Here is an 18,901-nt window from a genome sequence, read left to right as displayed (position 1 = left end):
AGCATCTTCAGTCCTCACTTTCTCCTATATTTCTATCAAGTCTCCCTTCAACCTTCACTGCTCCAGAGAGAAATAAAAGAGTTTTCCTTAAGTTTCTCTCAATTTAGATAATGATCTGTCTTTTTATTCTCCTGATCAAAATGGATAACCTCACACTTATCCATGTTCAGCTTCATCTGCCAAAGTTTGGTCCATTCACTTAATTTACCCATATCCATTCACAAAAATCTTCTTTCTTCATTCTAAGTTTCCCATCTATTTTAGTGTGGCCTACAAATATAGCCTTCTTACTTTTTATCCCTGCATCTAAGTTGTCAAGATAGTTTGTAAATAGTTCGGGCCTGTTGGCCAAATCCTGTGGTATGCCATGAGTTAAGTCTTGCTAACCAGAAAAAAAAGCCCCATTTACCTAGACTTTCTGCTTGCTGTTGATTAGCCAATCTTGTTTCCAAGCTAATAAATTAGCCCTAACCCCATGAGATTTCACCTTGTGTTTAAACCTTTTGTGGGGCACCTTATCAAATACCTTCTGGAAGTCCAAATACTAGATCTACAGAATCCCAATTATTCACTTTGCTTATTATCCAGAGTCATAGAGTCATACAGAATGGAAACAGACCCTTCGGTCCAACCAGTCACTGCCAAACTAAACTAGTCCCACCCGCCTGCTCCTGTTCCAATTATTTCCAAACCTTTTGTATTCATGTGCTTTGCTAAGTGTCTATGAAACATTGCAACTGTATCCACATCCACCACTTCTGAAGAAAGTACATTCCGCACTCAAACCACCCACTGTAAAAAAATTTCCCTCCTCTAATCTTAAAAAATGCCCCCTCGTCTTGCAGTCCCTATCTAGGTAAAAACCTATATACAGCTTTCATGATCTCATACACTACCATAAGGTCACTTTTCAACCTCTTACACTCCAGTGAAAAAAGTCTGAGCCTACTCAGCCTCTCTTTATAAGTCAAACCTACCATACCTGGTAACATCCTGGTTTTTTTTTAGATTAGATTAGACTTACAGTGTGGAAACAGGCCCTTCGGCCCAACAAGTCCACACCGACCCGCCGAAGCGCAACCCACCCATATCCCTACATTTACCCCTTACCTAACACTACGGACAATTTAGCTTGGCCAATTCACCTGACCCGCACATCTTTGGACTGTGGGAGGAAACCGGAGCACCCGGAGGAAACCCACGCAGACACGGGGAGAACGTGCAAACTCCACACAGTCAGTCGCCTGAGTCGGGAATTGAACCCGGGTCTACAGGCGCTGTGAGGCAGCAGTGCTAACCACTATTTAGAAGGTTCATCCCTTCTAAATCCTCTTTAGCTTAATAATATTTCCAACTCCACACTGTCCTACCTGACCATCTTCCTTCCCATCTATCTGCTCCTCCCTCCCCTCCGGCCTATCACCTTCATCCCTCCCAACCTGCATGTACCTATCACCTTTCCAGCTACCTCACCCCTACCCCACCCTTCTATTTATCTAGCATCTCCCTTCCAGCTCCCAAAACACCCACATTCCTGATGAAGGGCTGATGCCTGAAATGTCAATTCTCCTGCTCCTCGGATGTTGTCTGACCTGCTGATCTTTTCCAGCGCCATACTTTTCAACTCTAATCTCCAGCATCTGCAGTCCTCACTTTTTCCCAACTCCTTTACTCAAAAGACTAAGCAATAAAGACATGTGCGTTGAACACTTTTTTAAGCAGCCTAACCAGCTGTGACGCAGACTTACTAGAGGAACTCTCGCAAAATCAGTCAATTATGATTTACTCTTTAGAAAGCCTGGTTGATTCTGATGGACACATATTGAGCTAACTGGTCCACGATTTCCTACTTTCTGCAGACTTCACTTTTCTTCTTCACTTAAGTTATTGTCTTCTGTTTAAATACTTAAAGAAGCTTTTGCCATTCAGTTTTACATTTTGCACTTAGTTTTCTTCCATAATTTACCTTTGCTCTTTTTTATTTGTTTTAGGGAACCCAAGTTTAGAAGTTCCCAAATTTCTAATGTGCCGCTCCCCTTTGCAACGTCGTATGTTTTAGTTTTTCTCCTTATATAGCCTTAAATTCAATGCTTATACATGGATGTTTTTACTCCTCTCTTGCAATCTTTTTTTCCTTTCTGGAATAATATTTTAGTTTGGAGCATTTGGGTATCTCCTTACACATATAATTGAGACAGACTTTGGGTAGGTTATACGATAATATGTTTGGAAGAGAAGCAGCCTGTGGGTGGATAGTATTTCTACTGCTAGTTCAATGAGGTTTTGGAAGCTCACTGCAGATATCTGTGTCATAGAAAAGTAATAAAATGACAGCATGTGTAGGTTGCATTCCAAGTACCATTTCCACTATTCCTTGAAATTTCAGACCCACATAATTTCCTTTGCTGTTAACCTTCATGTTTGTAATACAGGGATGAACTGCTGCTATCTGCTGATGAATCCATCAGAGTCTTTTTGTTATCTTGAGCCTTGAATCCTCTCCTGGTCCACATCTCAACACACACCTTCTTTAAATGTGGAGCAATCAGCAACCAGTAACCACACATCTTAATTCACATGCTCACTCATTTCACTTGCACTTACTGTTCAATGCTACCTCTTGATTTGACAACATCTCAGTTCAAAAATTGTACATATTTTTCAAAAATAACCTGTAGCCATGGGACAGCCGTGGGTGGCACAGTGGCACAACAGTTAGCACTGCTGTCTCACAGCATCAGAGACCCAGGTTCAATTCCTGCCTCAGGCCACTAACTGTGTGGAGTTGGCACATTCTCCCCATATCTGTGTGGGTATCCTCCGGGTGCTCTGGTTTCCTCCCACAGTTCAAAAAATGTGTAGGTTAGGTGAATTGGTGATGCTAAATTGCCCGCAGTGTTAGGAGAAGGGGTTAATGTAGGGGAATGGGTCTGGGTGGGTTGCGCTTCGGCGGGTCGGTGCGGACTTGTTGGGCCAAAGGGCTTGCTTCCCCACTGTAAGTAATCTAAGCTCCCTATCTCTGTAACTTACTCCAGTCCTGCGGTCTGAAAAGATCTCCATAGTCCTCCAGTTCTAGAATAATCACAGAACCCACATTTCCACTGCCAGCAATTGTAATATAGTCATCTTTCTAGTAAGTAAGTAATGAAAAGCATGCCCACACCTTGGTCTATACATGGTGGTGCCAGATGGTTCATCTGGGGGATAGTTTATACTTGGATTGAACAGACTACAAGCAGTCAAACATTAAATTAATGCTGATTCAGAATGAGGCCAATTCATCTGCAACACAGAACACACTGTAGGTTTGAAACAGTGTAGAAAGAGTTGTTAAATTACTGTTGTTTCAAGTTACTAGACTATTATCAGGGCTATTACCCAAATCTCAATCAGTTGTCAAAAGGAAATAAAAAGGATAATTTGAAGGTCCATAAGAGAAGAAAATGGAAGAATGAGGGAGTTTGAGGTACTCTATGTGTATTCATATTGACAGATAGCAAAGCATTAATAATAATATTCAGTAAATGGACTCAAAATGAACAAAATTATCTTGCCGGCTGTCCACAATGGGTCACAAAGTCATAGTCCTACCGCACGGAGAAGGCCCTTTGGCCCAAACTGGCCCATGCTGACTAAAATGTCCATCCACACTAACCCCATTTCCCTGCACTTGACCCATATCCTTATAGTCCTTTCCTATCCAAGTATTTCTCCAAATACTTTTTAAAAGTTGTTAATGCACACGTCTCAACCACATCTGCCGGCAGCTCATTCTAAGTGCATACCACTCTGTAAAAACATTGCCCCTAAGGTTCCCTTTTACTCTTTCCTCTCTAACCTTAAATTGATGTACTCTCGTTCTCGTTTTTGGGAAAAAGACGGAGTGCATTCACCCTATTCATGCCTCTCATGATCTTATGCACTTCTGTAAGATCTCCCCTCACACTCCTATGCTCGAAAGAAAAACATTCTAGCTTATCCAACCTCTCCTACAACTCAGACCCTTGAGTCCTGGCAACATTCTTGTAAATTTCTTCTTTCTTGTAAAACTCTTTCCAGTTTAATAACATCCTTCCTATGGCAAGGTGACCAAAGCTGAACACAATACTCCAAGTGTGGCCTCACCACCATCTTGTGCAACTGCAACATAACTTGCCAACTTTTAGACTCAATGTCTTGACTGATGAAGGCCAGTGTGCTAAAGACCTTCTTCACAGCTGTCTACCTGTGACTCCTCTTTCAGAGACCCAGAGAATCTGAACTCCAAGGTCCCTCTGTTCCATGACACTCCTTAAAGCCGTACCATTCACCATAAAACCCCTGCTTTGATTTGACTTTCCAAAATGCAAGACTTCACACTTAACTATATTAAACTTCATTTGCCGGGTTTCACAATGGTCAGGGTCCTGCTGGGTGCAGATAGTGTTTCACAGTGGGTTAAGATTCAGCCAAGTGTGTACAGGGTTTCCCAGGGTATCAGGATCTTGCTGGCTTTGCACACTGTTTGACAGCGCTTCTCATTCCTGGCGTGTGCGCAGAGAATTTCAGCGTCAGACTCCTGCCAGGTGTCTACAGGGTTTCATACTGTATCAGGATCCTGCCAGGTATGTACAGGTTTGCACAACTGCAACATAACCTGAAACTGCAAACAAGACCTGGCTGCAGCAGTACAATACTTAAATCAAATATTCAACCTTACATGATAGCACATTGGGACAGATAGAAAATTGACAAACGAACAGGTAACAGAGTCAATACAAATGGTGCACATGCTCTGTTGCAATATATAATAGGTGTTCTGCCATTGGGATTAGTGCTTTGCAAATTGTATAAATCAGTAGGATGAAGGAATTGAACATATGATTGCTGGATTTGCTGATGACACAGGGACGTTACAAGCAGATACTGATTTCCCACTCGCTTAGCCTATGTTCTGGCAAACACAGCACGATGTGAGAATGTATAAAATTTTAGCAGATAAGAAAACCAAGCATCTAAATGGTAGCAGTTTGCTGAGCTCTGAGGTGCAGAGGGAAATCAGAATAAATAAATGCATTCCCCTTGCAATAAATCAGAAATGGAGCATATATGTCGGAAACCTATTTTTCAGTTATACAGGGAATTTGTGTACTTTGTACAGTAGTGGTCTACTTATGGAATAAAGAATGGAGGCTGTTCACAACTGTTTCACTCATCTAATATTTGGACTGGGCAGGTATTTTGGCTCCCCTTTTATCAGGATAGAGAATAAGGTGACAGGATTGAAACCTAGAAAGGTGTTAAGGTATCTTGTCACTTGACTTCAGGAAGCTTGTTTCCTACTGTAGGCAAATTTGGAATCTGGGCACTTTTAAAGATGAATGATTGCCCATTTAAGACATAGATAAGGAGAATTTCTACTTTCTCGCAAAGGCATGTGACATTGAATCTCAATTTTTCAAAAGGCGAAGGGATCAAATTCTTGTAAATTTTAAAGTGTCGACGGCAGCCATGATGTGGAGGTGCCAGTGTTGGATTAGGGTGAACAAGGTCTGAAATCTCTCTTGCCTGTAAGAACCTGTGTTTGAATTTACCTTTTGCCAAGCGGTGTGTTTATGGGATGTTGTGGGAGTTGGAACTCAAGTTGCAGTATTGAGTTGGTTGAGTTTTCAAATAGTTAATTTATTCTAAATTTTGTTTTCTTTTGTTCCTGTTTCGAATGTAGCCATATCCTTCGATCCAACTCATCCATGCCAACCTGACATCCTAAACTAATCTAGTCCTATTTGCCATTATTTGATCCATCTCCATATAAAACTTCCTATTCGTACACCCATCCAGATGCCTATTAAATGTTGTAATTGTACCAGCCTCAACCATTTCTTCTGGCAGCTCATTCCATACACGCACCACCCTGCATGTGAACAAGTTGCTCCTTATGTCGCTTGCAAATTTTTACCCTCGCAACCAAAACCTAAACCCTCTATTTCTGGACTTCCCCACTCCAGAATCTTGTCTCTTTATCCTATGGATTCCCCTTATGATTTTACATATCTCTATAAAATCACCCCGCAGGCTCCAACACTGCAGGGAAAACAGCCCCAGCCTATTCAGCCTCGCCCTATAACTCAAACCCTCCAACCCTGGCAACATCCTTGTAAATCTTTTCTGAACACTTTCAAGTTTCACAATATCCTTCAGATAGGATGGAGACCAGAATTGCACACAATATTTAAAAAGTGGCCTAACCAATACCCTGGAACATGACCTCCCAACCCTTATACACAATGCTCTATCCAATAAAGGAAAGCATACCAAACGCCTTCTTCACTATCCTATCTACCTGCGACTCCATTTTCAAAGAACTATGAACCTGCACTCAAAACCTACTACATGCCATTTCTTTGTTCCGCAACACTCCCCATGACCTTATCATTAAGTCCTGCCCCGATCTGCCTTTCCAAAATGCAGCACCTCACATTTATTTCTATTAAACTCTATCTGCCACTCCTCGGTCCATTGACCTATCTGATCAAGATCCCATGTACTCTGAGGTAACCTTCTTTGCTGTCCACTACACCTCAAATTTTGGTGTCTTCTGCAAACTTACTATTCCAGAGCCATGAAACTCTCAAATTGACAGTTCCAAGTCAGCTGCATTGGTGTGGGTGTGGAATCACATGTAGGCTGAGACCAGGTAAAGATGGCAAATATTCTTCCATCATTGAGATTAATGAACTGAATGGCTTCCTCCAACAATCTATACCTTCTTGTCCACAACCAATCATTTATACTGTATATATATGACAAAAAGCAATGGTCCCAGCGTTGATTCTTGTGGCACACCACTGGTCACAGACCTCCACATTCTCTCTTCTACCTTCGAGCCAGTTCTGTATCCAGATGCCTAGTTCTCCCTGTATTCCATGGGATCTATCCTTGCTAGCTCATCTAACATGAGGAACATAGAACATAGAACATAGAACATAGAAGGATACAGCGCAGTACAGGCCCTTCGGCCCTCGATGTTGCGCCGACCGAATCCTACCTAACCTATACTAGCCCAATAACTTCCAAATGCCTATCCAATGCCCGCTTAAATGACCATAAAGAAGGAGAGTTCACCACTGATACGGGCAGGGCATTCCATGAACTCACAACCCGCTGTGTGAAGAATCTACCCCTAACATCTGTCCTATACCTACCACCCCTTAATTTAAAGCTATGTCCCCTAGTAACACCTGACTCCATTAGCGGTAAAAGGTTCTTAGTATCTACCCTATCTAAACCCCTAATCATCTTATACACTTCTATCAGATCTCCCCTAAACCTTCTCTTCTCCAATGAGAACAGCCCCAAGTGCCTCAGCCTTTCCTCATAAGATTTTCCTACCATTCCAGGCAACATCCTGGTAAACCTCCTCTGCACTCGTTCTAAAGCTTCCACATCCTTCCTATAGTATGGCGACCAAAACTGCACACAATACTCCAGATGAGGCCGCACCAGAGTCTTATACAACTGCAACATGACCTCAGGACTCCGGAACTCAATTCCTCTGCCAATAAAGCCCAGTACACCATATGCCTTCCTCACAGCACTATTTACCTGGGTGGCAACTTTCAGAGATCTGTGTACATGGACACCAAGATCCCTCTGCTCATCCACACTACCAAGTAGCCTACCATTAGCCCAGTAATCCATCATCTTGTTATTCCTACCAAAGTGAACGACTTCGCACTTAGCTACATTGAATTCCATTTGCCACATTTCCGCCCAGCTCTGCAACTTATCTATATCCCGCTGTAACCTACCACTTCCTTCCTCACTATCCACAACTCCACCGACTTTTGTGTCATCCGCAAACTTGCTTACCCAGCTTTCAAGTCCTTCCTCTAGATCATTTATAAAGATAACAAAAAGCAATGGTCCCCAAACCTTATCAAACACCTTCCTGAAGTCCATACAGAACACGTCCACCATTCTGCCCTCATCAATCCTCTTTGTTACTTCTTCAAAAAACTCATTCAAGTTAGTGAGAAATGATTACTCACTCTCAAAGCCATGCTGACTATCCCTAATCAATGTATTGTTTAAATTAATTCTGTTTTGCTTAAAGCCGAGTGGTTTGACCAGCTGCATCACACCTACTCTTGGTAGACACTGAAATCCACCACCCAGAGTACAATTTTGCGCCCTTGCTATCTTCAGTGCTTCCTCCAAGAGAGGTTCAACATGGAGGAGTACCTACTCATTAGCTGAGGGAGATTGGTGTGTGGTAATCTGCAGGAGGTTCCCTTGTCTATGTAAACCTGAAACCACGAGACTTCATAGCGTCCAGATTAAATGTTGAAGACTCCCTCCTGATTGTAGATCAATGTGCCACCAACACTGCTGAGTCTGCCCTGCTGGAAGGACAGGACATATCCAGGGGTAGGGATGGTGATGCCTGGGACATTGTCTTGAAGGTATGATTTCAGAAGGAAGACTACATCAGGCTGCTGTTTTGACTAATCTGTGAGACAGCCACTGCTAAACTTTTGTGCAGTTCTGCACAGAGACACAAATATAGCTTGGTGTTTTTATAACTCACTTTTCCTGCTGGTGAATAAAAATGATCGCTGAAGCGACTGAAGGCTCTCCTTATGTGTTGGTCCTACGTTGAGCAATGAGAAGATGCTAGGCTATTGAGAACTTGAAGAAAGAGTAGAAGTGACTCGAAGAATATTGTAAAGTGAGGTGTGATTAGAAATTGTATGGCTTGGTGTTAAATTGTGACATATGATGTAAGAGGAGAGACGATAACCTAGTGGTATTACCAGTGGAGAATTAATCGAGAAAGTTAACTAACGTTCTAGGAAATTCAGTTCAAATCCCACCATAGCAGATGGTGGAATTTGAAATCAATAAAGAATCTGGAATTAAGGGTATAATGATGACCACTGCCAATTGTCGGGAAAACCCATCTTGTTCACTGATATCCATTAGAGAAGGAAGTCTGTCATCTTTAACTGCTCTGGCCGACATGTGACTAGAAACACAGCAACGTGGTTAATTCTTAAATTCTCTCCGGGCAATTAGGGACGGTCGGTAAATGCTAGCCGAGCCAAATATGCCCACATCTTGTGGATAAAAAAAACTCGCAGATCCATGTTCAAGGAAGTGTCTGTTATGCCAGCCATGTGACCTGAGCAGCATTCATTTACGATTAATCCTGTGATATTCATAGTAAAGAGTAACTCCAAACTGCCATGGCAATGACAAAGTGCACAGATGCAGTTCAAAGGTCAGTTCCAGGGATCCCAGGATATCTTGATAGTGGCATATATATGGTGATCGAGAGAACTGGGCTAGCATCAGATGGTACCAAAGGAAATGGCTAATAAACTAATTTTGGTAAGAATGCAAAAAAACCCATGAGGGGTCACAGGAATAAAGCTCCCATGAATCTCATAAAAAATGCCACTGAGAATTTGTGGTCAGATTAATTCCCCTATTCCCAGTTCTGGCAAACATTCTGATTTTCAGAAATCAAGGTGCAGTTTAACAGCGACATTTCAGCTCTTACCTTTCAGGTGATTGGGTATTTTGGACAAACTTTGGCCAAGTTTCACCGTATCAAATGGATTCAAGCCTGTTTAAAAATCAAAAGACTTTTATGAAATTCAACCGTGTAATGGTGAAAGCGGCAATATTGAATCAGAAATTTAATTCAGTAAGTGATATTGTACCAAGCTCTTGTACTTGTTTCAGTATTTTGTCCAACTTTGGTACAACATGGCGCATTTTCACGAAGGACTTCCACATCACCCTTCGGGCAGGAGATCCTTTCTCCATCACCAGATTTAGGAGCAGTTTGGAACTGTCTGCACACATATGCTTCTCCACAAGCTTAATGATTTTCTGTGAAGAACATTGATGAATGCAGTAAAAGACAAACACTGAAAATAAGCAGCAAAGCACTGGCTCAGTGATGAGATCTTCCAGTTTTCCTGGATGACTGACCAACTATTTCAATGATATTGACACTACTTCACTGTAGAAATAAAACTGCTGTGAAGGATGGCCTCAGGTAAGAGGAAAGATAGGATTCTGAAATGAGGCAGATAAACTGTTTTAGAAATTCCCAGCAACTATGACCAATGTGATGATTAGATTAAATTACTTATAGTGTGGAAACAGGCCCTTCAGCCCAAAAAGGCCACACTGACCTGCTGAAGCGCAATCCATCCAGACCCATTCCCCTACATTTACCCCTTCACCTAATACTACAGGCATTTTAGAATGACCAATTCACCTAACCTGCACATTTCTGGATTGTGGGAGGAAACCGAAGCACCCGGAGGAAACCCACACATACACAGGGAGAATGCGCAAACTCCATGCAGAGAGTTCGCCTGAGGCGGGAATTGAACCCAGGTCTCCGGCACTGTGAGGCAGCAGTGCTAACCACTGTGCCACCGTGCCACCCACTAATTATTATCAGATAGAACAGCACTGTAAACTCAACCAATTCAATCCACATTTCCTCTGAAAACTTATGAAACAGCAAGACAACTTTGGTTTTGGAAATCTGCTCTTGGCAATGTCCAGCAGTGAACACTGTAATATAAGCCTGTTATGAGCTGCTTACCCTTACAACGTTTGCTGCAGTTAAAATTTGCATGGCTATGCTCAGAGCTGAAATCAGACAATGCAACTGGGGCTAAAGTAGATATACTGAGGAGCAAAGAAAGGGTTAAATGTGGACTGATTTTCAGACTGCAAGCAATAAGAAAACTGATTGCTTGTCCGCAATGGTGGTGTGAATGGTGAAGTGTACAACATGGAATTTCAGAGCAATGGGAATGTTGCTGTGCTGGAGGAAATCAAGGAGATAGGCAGCATCAAGGTCATGAAAGACACATAGATACTATGATGAAAGTTTTAAATTGGAGTTTTTCAAGGCTCAGATGTCATAATGGACAAAACAAATTTCATTATTGAAACATTTGTACAGGACTTTGAGAAGTGAGGAATTTAAACAGCATAATTTGAGGATTCCTCAAAATGAGAAAAGATGGCAGACTGGCCAGGAACTCTCAAAGTTAAGTAAGATGGCTCGGCAGAATATGAACTGTCGTAACTAAAAATAGGTATTGTGCAGTGGACGAAAAGAGACAAATATGTGTTAAAGGGAGTATCTAGGTTCAAGACAGTTGCATCTTCCGATGAGGGACAGTATCTTCAACAGCAGACAATGCTGGAGACTGAAGACCTGCACCATCTCAATGTTTACTTAAAGGCAAACACTAATTTAACAGCAGGCACCTTAATAAAATATATCTCAACAATTAAAGTGATATTGAAACATGGATGTAGGTTTGCTCGCTGAGCTGGAAGGTTCATTTTCAGACGTTTAGTCACCATACTAGGTAACATCATCAGTGAGCCTCCAGATGAAGCGCTGGTGGTATGGCCTGCTTTCTATTTATGTGTTTGGGTTTCCTTAGGTTGGTGATGTCATTTCCCATTCTTTTTCTCAAGGGTGGAAAATGAGATCCAAGTCACGTGTTTGTTGATAGAGTTCTGCTTGGAATGCCATGCTTCTCGGAATTCTCGTATGTGGTCTGTCCTCGGATGGATGCTTTGTCCCAGTCAAAGTGGTTTCCTTCCTCATCTCTATGTAAAGATACCAGTGACAATGGGTCATGTCTTTTTGTAGCTGATGTTCATGCATCCTGGTGGCTACTTTTATGCCTGTTTGTCCAATGTAGTGTTCGATACAGTTCTTACAAGGTATTTTGTAAATGATATTAGTTTGCTTGTTGTCTGTATAGGGTCTTTCAAGTTCATGAGCTGCAGTTTTAGCATGCTGGTGGGTTTGTGGGCTACCATGATGCCAAGGGGTCTGAGTAGTCTGGCAGTCATTTTCGACATGTCTTTGATGTAGGGGAGAGTGGCTAGAGTTTCTGGACAAGTTTTGTCTGCTTGTTTAGGTTTGTTGCTGAGAAATCGGTGGACTGTGTTCCTTGGGTATCCGTTCTTTTTGAATCCAGTGTATCGGAGATTTTCCTCTGCTCTTTGTACTTCGTCTATGCTGCAATGTGTGGTGACTCGTTGAAATAATGTTTTAATGCAGCTTTGTTCGTGGATGTTGGGATGATTGCTTCTGTATTCAATATTTGGTCCGTATGTGTTATTTTCCCGTAGACGTTGGTTTGAAGCTCCCTATTGACTGTTCGCTTCACTGCGACACCTAGGAATGGCAGCTTGTTGTTGTTTTCCTCCTCTTTAGTGACTTTTATGCCAGTAAGGGTACTATTGATTAGACTTAGATTAGACTTACAGTGTGGAAACAGGCCCTTCGGCCCAACAAGTCCACACCGACCCGCCGAAGCGCAACCCACCCATACCCCTACATTTACCCCTTACCTAACACTACGGGCAATTTAGCATGGCCAATTCACCTGACCCGCACATCTTTGGACTGTGGGAGGAAACCGGAGCACCCGGAGGAAACCCACGCAGACACGGGGAGAACGTGCAAACTCCACACAGTCAGTCGCCTGAGTCGGGAATTGAACCCAGGTCTACAGGCGCTGTGAGGCAGCAGTGCTAACCACTGTGCCACCGTGCCGCCCTAGTCTTGAAGGTTTTGTCTAATTTGTTTTGTTTAGTGATGACAAAGGTGTCATCCACATAGCCGACCTAAAGTTTAGGTTGGATGGTTGGCACAGTTGTTTGTTCAAGTCTCTGCATTACTGCCTCTGCTAAGAACCCTGATATCGGAGATCCCATGGGTGTTCCGTTGGTTTGTCTGCAGGTTTTGCAGTTGAAGGTGCAGTGGGTAGTAAGGCATAGGTTCACTAGCTTGACAATATTGGCCTTGCTGATGAAGTTGGTGGTGTTTGGTATGTGTGTCTTTGGTTGTTCAAATTGTGTTGTCAGTATTTCCTTGGTCAGATTGATATTAATGGACGTGAACAGGGCTGTTATGCCAAAGGAGGCCATTATTTCATCCTCTTCTACGTTGATGTCTTTGATGGTCTCCAGGAATTTTTGGGTGGAGTGGACAAAGAGGCAAGAGTCTTGCACAAAGTGTTTTAGTCTTTGGTATAGCTCCTTGGCCAATCTGTGATTTGGTGTTCCAGGTAGCAAGATTGTGGGTCTGAGGGGTGTTCCCGATTTGTTGATTTTGGGTAATCTGTAAAAGCGTGGTGTGTTGGATCCATGTCAACCCAAAGTTAACAAATCAGGAATACCCCTCAGATCCACATCCCTGGAACAACAAATTACAGATTGGCCAAGGCAACAATATAGAAGAGGATGAAATAATTATCTCCTTTGACGTAACAGCCTTATTCACATCCATCAACATCAACCAGGCCAAGGAAACACTGCCTACACTATTAGAAGGACCAAAGACACATACACCAACAACATCAACATCATCCACAAGTGCGATATCAAAATCTAGTGGACCCATGCTTTATCATCCACTTCACCTTCAACAAAAAACCCAGCAGACAAACCAATGGAACATTCATGGGATCTCCGATATCAGAGTTCTTAGCAGAGGCAGTAATGCAGAGACTCGAACAAACAGCTCAACCAAGCATCCAACCCAAACTTTGGGTCCACTATATGGATGACACTTTTATCATAGCGTCATAGAGATGTACAGCATGGAAACAGACCCTTCGGTCTAACCCGTCCATGCTGACCAGCTATCCCAACCCAATCTAGTCCCACCTGCCAGCACCCGGTCCATATTCCTCCAAACCCTTCCTATTCATATACCCATCCAAATGCCTCTTAAATGTTGCAATTGTACCAGCCTCCACCATATCCTCTGGCACCTCATTCCACCTTCTGCATGAAAAAGTTGCCCTTTAGGTCTCTTTTATATCTTTCCCCTCTCACCCTAAACCTATGCCCTCTAGTTCTGGACTCCCTGACCCCAGGGAAAAGACTTTGCCTATTTATCCTATCCATGCCCCTCATAATTTTGTAAACCTCTATAAGGTCACCTCTCAGCCTCTGACGCTCCAGGGAAAACAGACCCAGCCTGTTCAGCCTCTCTCTGTAGCTCAGATCCTCCAATCCTGGCAACATCCTTGTAAATCTTTTCTGAACCCTTTCAGTTTCCCAACATCTTTCCAATAGGAAGGAGACCAGAATTGCACGCAATATTCCAACAGTGGCCTGACCAATGCCCTGTACAGCCGCAGCATGACCTCCCAACTCCTATATTCAATACTCTGACCAATAAAAGAAAGCATACCAAATGCCTTCTTCACTATCCTATCTATCTGCAACTCCACTTTCAAGGAGCTATAAACCTGTACTCCAAGGTCTCTTTTTTCAGCAACACTCCCTAGGATCTTACCATTAAGTGTATAAGTCTTGCTAAGATTTGCTTTCCCAAAATGCAGCACCTCACATTTATCTGAATTAAACTCCATCTGCCACTTCTCAGCACATTGGCCCATCTGGTCCAGATCCTGTTGTAATCTGAGGTAACCCTCTTCGCTGTCCACTACACCTCCAATTTTGGTGTCATCTGCAAACTTACTAACCGTACCTCTTATGCTCGCATCCAAATCATTTATGTAAATGACAAAAAGTAGAGGGCCCAGCACTGATCCTTGTGGCACTCCACTGGTCACAGGTCTCCAGTCTGAAAAACAACCCTCCACCACCACCCTCTGTCTTCTACCTTTGAGCCAGTTCTGTATCCTGTTGACTATCCCGAATCAGCCCTTGCATTTCCAAATACATGTACATCCCGTCCCTCAGGATTCCCTCCAATAACTTGCCCACCACCAAAGTCAGGCTCACCGGTCTATTGTTCCTTGGCTTGTCTTTACCGCCGTTCTTAAACAGTGGCACCACGTTTGCCAACCTCCAGTCTTCCAGCACCCCACCTGTGACTATTGATTATACAAATATCTCAGCAAGAGGACCAGCAATCACTTCTCTCGATTCCCACAGAGTTCTCTGTACACCTGATCAGGTCCTGGGGAGTTATCCACTTTTAACCGTTTCAAGATATCCAGCACTTCCTCCTCTGTAATCTGGACATTTTTCAAGATGTCACTATCTATTTCCCGACAGTCTATATCTTCCATATCCATATCATGACTAAACAAAACAATTTAGACGAAACCATCAAAACTACCAATAATACCCTTACTGGCACAAAACTCACTAAAGAGGGGAAAAGGAAAACAACAACAAACTGCCAGTCCTAGATTTTGCATTAAAGCAAATAGCCAACAGGAAGCTTCAAACCAGCATCTACAGGAAAACAACACGTACTGACCAAATATTGAACTATAGAAGCAATCACCCAACATGCACAAACAAAGCTGCTTTAGAGCATTATTTCAGCAAGTCACCACACATTGCAGTACAGACGAACTATGAAGAGCAGAGGAAAATCACCGATACAGCGGATTAAAAAAGAACGAGTATCCAATGAAAAAGCTCTGCCAATTTCTCAGCAACAAACCCAAACAAGCAGACAAAACTTATCCAAAATCTCTCGTCACTCTCCCTTACATCAAAGACATGTTGGAAATGACTGCCAGATTACTCAGACCCCTTGGCATCATGGTAGCCCACTAATACACTAAAACAGCAGCTAATGAACTTAAAAGACCCTATACAGACAATAAGCAAAACTAATATCATTTAAAAATACCACACAAGAACCGTGACAAACACTACATTGGACAAACGGGCAGAAAAGTAGCCACCAGGAGACATGAACATCAACTAGCCACAAGACGATATGACCTACTCTCACTAGTATTTTTACATAGAGATGAGGAAGGAAACCACTTCGACTGGGACAATACATCCATCCTAGGACAAGCCAGATATGTGCACAAGAATTCCTAGAAGTATGGTATTCCAACCAAATCTCTATCAACAAACAAATCGACTTGGATCCCATTTACCACCCCGAGAGAAAGAACAGGAAATGACATCATCAACCCAAGGAAACCTAAACACAAACAGAAAGCACGCTATACCACCAGCACTTCATCTGGAGGCTCACTGATGATATTACCTAGTATGGTGACGAAACATCTGAAAATGAATCTTCCAGCTCAGCGAGCAAACCTACATCCAGAACCTCAATCTGAGTTACAAATCTTCCTAAAACCCGATATTGAAATATCTGTAAACTGTTATGAAGGTATAGATGTGTACTGCAACTTTAAGAGAGAGAGGAAGCTAGCAAAGACTGACTGAAAATACAGTGTGTCCTGAACAATGTGAAAATGTAACACTTGGTAGAAACAAAATGCTGGCGTTGCATTACCATGGAACAAAAACAAATTCAAGTTTGGTCAGTTTAAATTATGCCCCAGAAACCAAAATCCAATCAAATATGAATTTAGCATTTTGATGACATCAAACCAATGAAATGATCCAATGTTTTGGGATTTAAAACCGGACATTTTGAACAGTTAGGAGGAAAACTACCAAGTAAACCAACAAGTACAGACTGCTAGCTGAATAGCTCTCTATCAGAGAGCTCCGAATAGCTACCTATTCACATGAAAGACCTGTAAAGCAGAATACTGAAAGAAAGACAACAGAGGAAAATCTACAGAGAAAGATATACAGAGAAGATTCAAAATCTGGCTGGTTTTGAAATTTGAATTTGTTTTGTAAATCTTAACCGGAGTTTTTATTGGAACTGAATTGGAGAGTGGGAGGTGAAGGATAAGTTTAAGAGAAAGGAGTTATAAATAGTTGTAGGTTTTAATATTCTCTGTTGGACTTAAAGAATAAAATAGTTAATTTTTATTTTAAATCGTGACCTCTGGGATGGTTCTTTGCCTCTTGAAATTTAACAGATTACGGAGAGAGGTGAACTTCTCTGTCAGATTTAAATTAACAGAGGGGTTTACCCCATGTCGTAACAAAACAAAAGACATTTTTTAAAGAATAACAGAGGATAACCAACTACAAACAGGGTATTCTATTACAATGGCAATTTTGACATCTACTTGATTAGATGGAAAATTGCCCTGTATGCTGTGCACATAAAGCAGGTTAAATCCAACTTGAGCTGTTATACAACCTGTCAGCGGGCTCAAAGTGATGGACGGTGCCATCAGCAATGTTATCATGAGGTACTTACTCAGCATTAATCAGCTCATGAAATTCAGTGTGGGTTCTGCAAGAACATCGTTCCTGAACTCATTCTAGTCTTGGTTCAAACATGGATTGAAGAGCTGAACTCCAAAGAGGAAGTGAGAGTCATTGCATGACGCACCTCAGCAGCCCCATCAGAGGATCTGAAGCTACTTCATCACTGACGTTCCCTCCATGATAAGATGATAAGTGGGGATGTTTGTTGATCACTGACCAATGTTCAACATTAGTGGAGATTCTTCAGATACTGAAGCGGTCTATGTCAAACACATCAGGCCTGGGCTGACAAATTAGCATTACATTTCTGCTAGTCAATGACCACCTCAAATAGGAATCATAGAGTCACCTAGGTGAAACAGCTCAAAACATCTGGGACTCCATACTAATTCTCTTGAATCCTCCAGGACCCAGCCTAATTCTCTGGGATCCCAACCGTATCTTCTCACAACAAAGACCAAACTCTTCAAATCCTCTTCCATTCTCTGGAACCCCAAACTAATGAGTTTGAATCCTCTAGGACCAAAGCCTAATCAGCTATCTCTAGTAGCCATACACTCAGACAACCAGCAACATGAATTTGACTGGGAAAACACCACTATCATAGGACAAGCCAGACAGAGAACAGCCAGAGAATTCCTAGAAGCATGGCATTCATCCCCAAACTCCATCAACAGACACATTGACCTGGACACCATATACAAACCACTACAGCTGAAACTGACACCCGGAAACGGCAAGAACATCCAACAACAGACACATCGACCTGGACCCCACATACAAATCACTGCAGCTGAAACTGACACCCGGAAGCGGCAAGAACAAACCAATATAAATACCGGAAGAAACATCAAAGCAGCGCTTCACACGAGGCTCCCACCGCACTGATGATGTTCCCTAGCCAGGGAACGAAACGTTTGCAGCAAAAACTTCCAGCTCGGCGAGCAGAACCACAACAAAGCCTAATCCTCTTGAATCGTTTGGGATAATAGGCGAATCCATGGGACCCCTGGTTAATTGTCTATTGGGAATGAATTCCGTTCTCGAGTCCATTCACAAGTCAATTTGTACTGATCTTAGATAGCAGAACAACAGAAGAGAAGTAGTTCGCAAGTACAGGAAATGTTCCAACATTGTGTGCTTAGAATTACACCCCATATGAGAATGTCTTCAAAATTATAAGCATTCATAAATTGGGGTCTTCTGTAGCTCTGGTGGCTCAGTGGTTAGCACTGCTGCCTCACAGTGCCAGGGACCTGGGTTCGATTCCTACCTCAGGCGACTGTCTGTGTGAAGTTTGCACATTTTCCCAGTGTGTCTGCATGAGTTTCCTCTGGGTGCTCCGGTTTCCTCCCACAACCCAAAGATGTGCAGGTTAGGTGAATTGGCCATGGTGTTAGGTGCATTAGTTAAGGATAAATATAGTAGGGGAATGGGTCTGGATGGGTTACTGTTTGGAGGGTCGGTGTGGACTTGTGCCAAAAAAAAACTAGAGTGGAGCATCATTACATTCTGAGATAGTTACCATATGGAAGGTGAGTGTTTTACCAAAGAAATGAAGATCGAGCATGCAAGCAATACAGAGTCATGCTGTAGGATAACCTGAAGTCACAGCAGAATCCTCACCTGTACAGCTCTTTTCACTTTTGAAAAGTGATAACGCTGCCTGTGAACTTCATTGAGTACCATCTGTCCATGTTGCAACATGCCAATTTCAATGCCCTACCTATTTCTAACTGCACTCCAAGCTGGTGTACAGTACTATGTCAGT

The 18,901-nt window shown here is 42.5% G+C and overlaps 1 protein-coding gene across 1 annotated transcript in view; it reads right to left on the bottom strand.

Moving 5' to 3' along the window:
- The window catches only part of LOC132833543 (NACHT, LRR and PYD domains-containing protein 3-like), a 101,815-nt gene that overhangs the window by 15,180 nt on the left and 67,734 nt on the right, over positions 1–18,901 (bottom strand). Inside the window, exons 4-5 of the mRNA XM_060851905.1 lie at positions 9,708–9,879; positions 9,545–9,610 (exon numbers count right to left, since the gene is read on the bottom strand). Coding sequence (XP_060707888.1) covers positions 9,545–9,610; positions 9,708–9,852 — 211 coding nt within the window. The 5' untranslated portion in view covers positions 9,853–9,879. The remainder of the gene's footprint in view (positions 1–9,544; positions 9,611–9,707; positions 9,880–18,901) is intronic.

This window comes from Hemiscyllium ocellatum, chromosome 37, assembly GCF_020745735.1.
Source record: "Hemiscyllium ocellatum isolate sHemOce1 chromosome 37, sHemOce1.pat.X.cur, whole genome shotgun sequence".
Classification (NCBI taxonomy): Eukaryota; Metazoa; Chordata; class Chondrichthyes; order Orectolobiformes; family Hemiscylliidae; genus Hemiscyllium; species Hemiscyllium ocellatum.
This window is presented reverse-complemented; position numbering and strand designations above follow the sequence as displayed.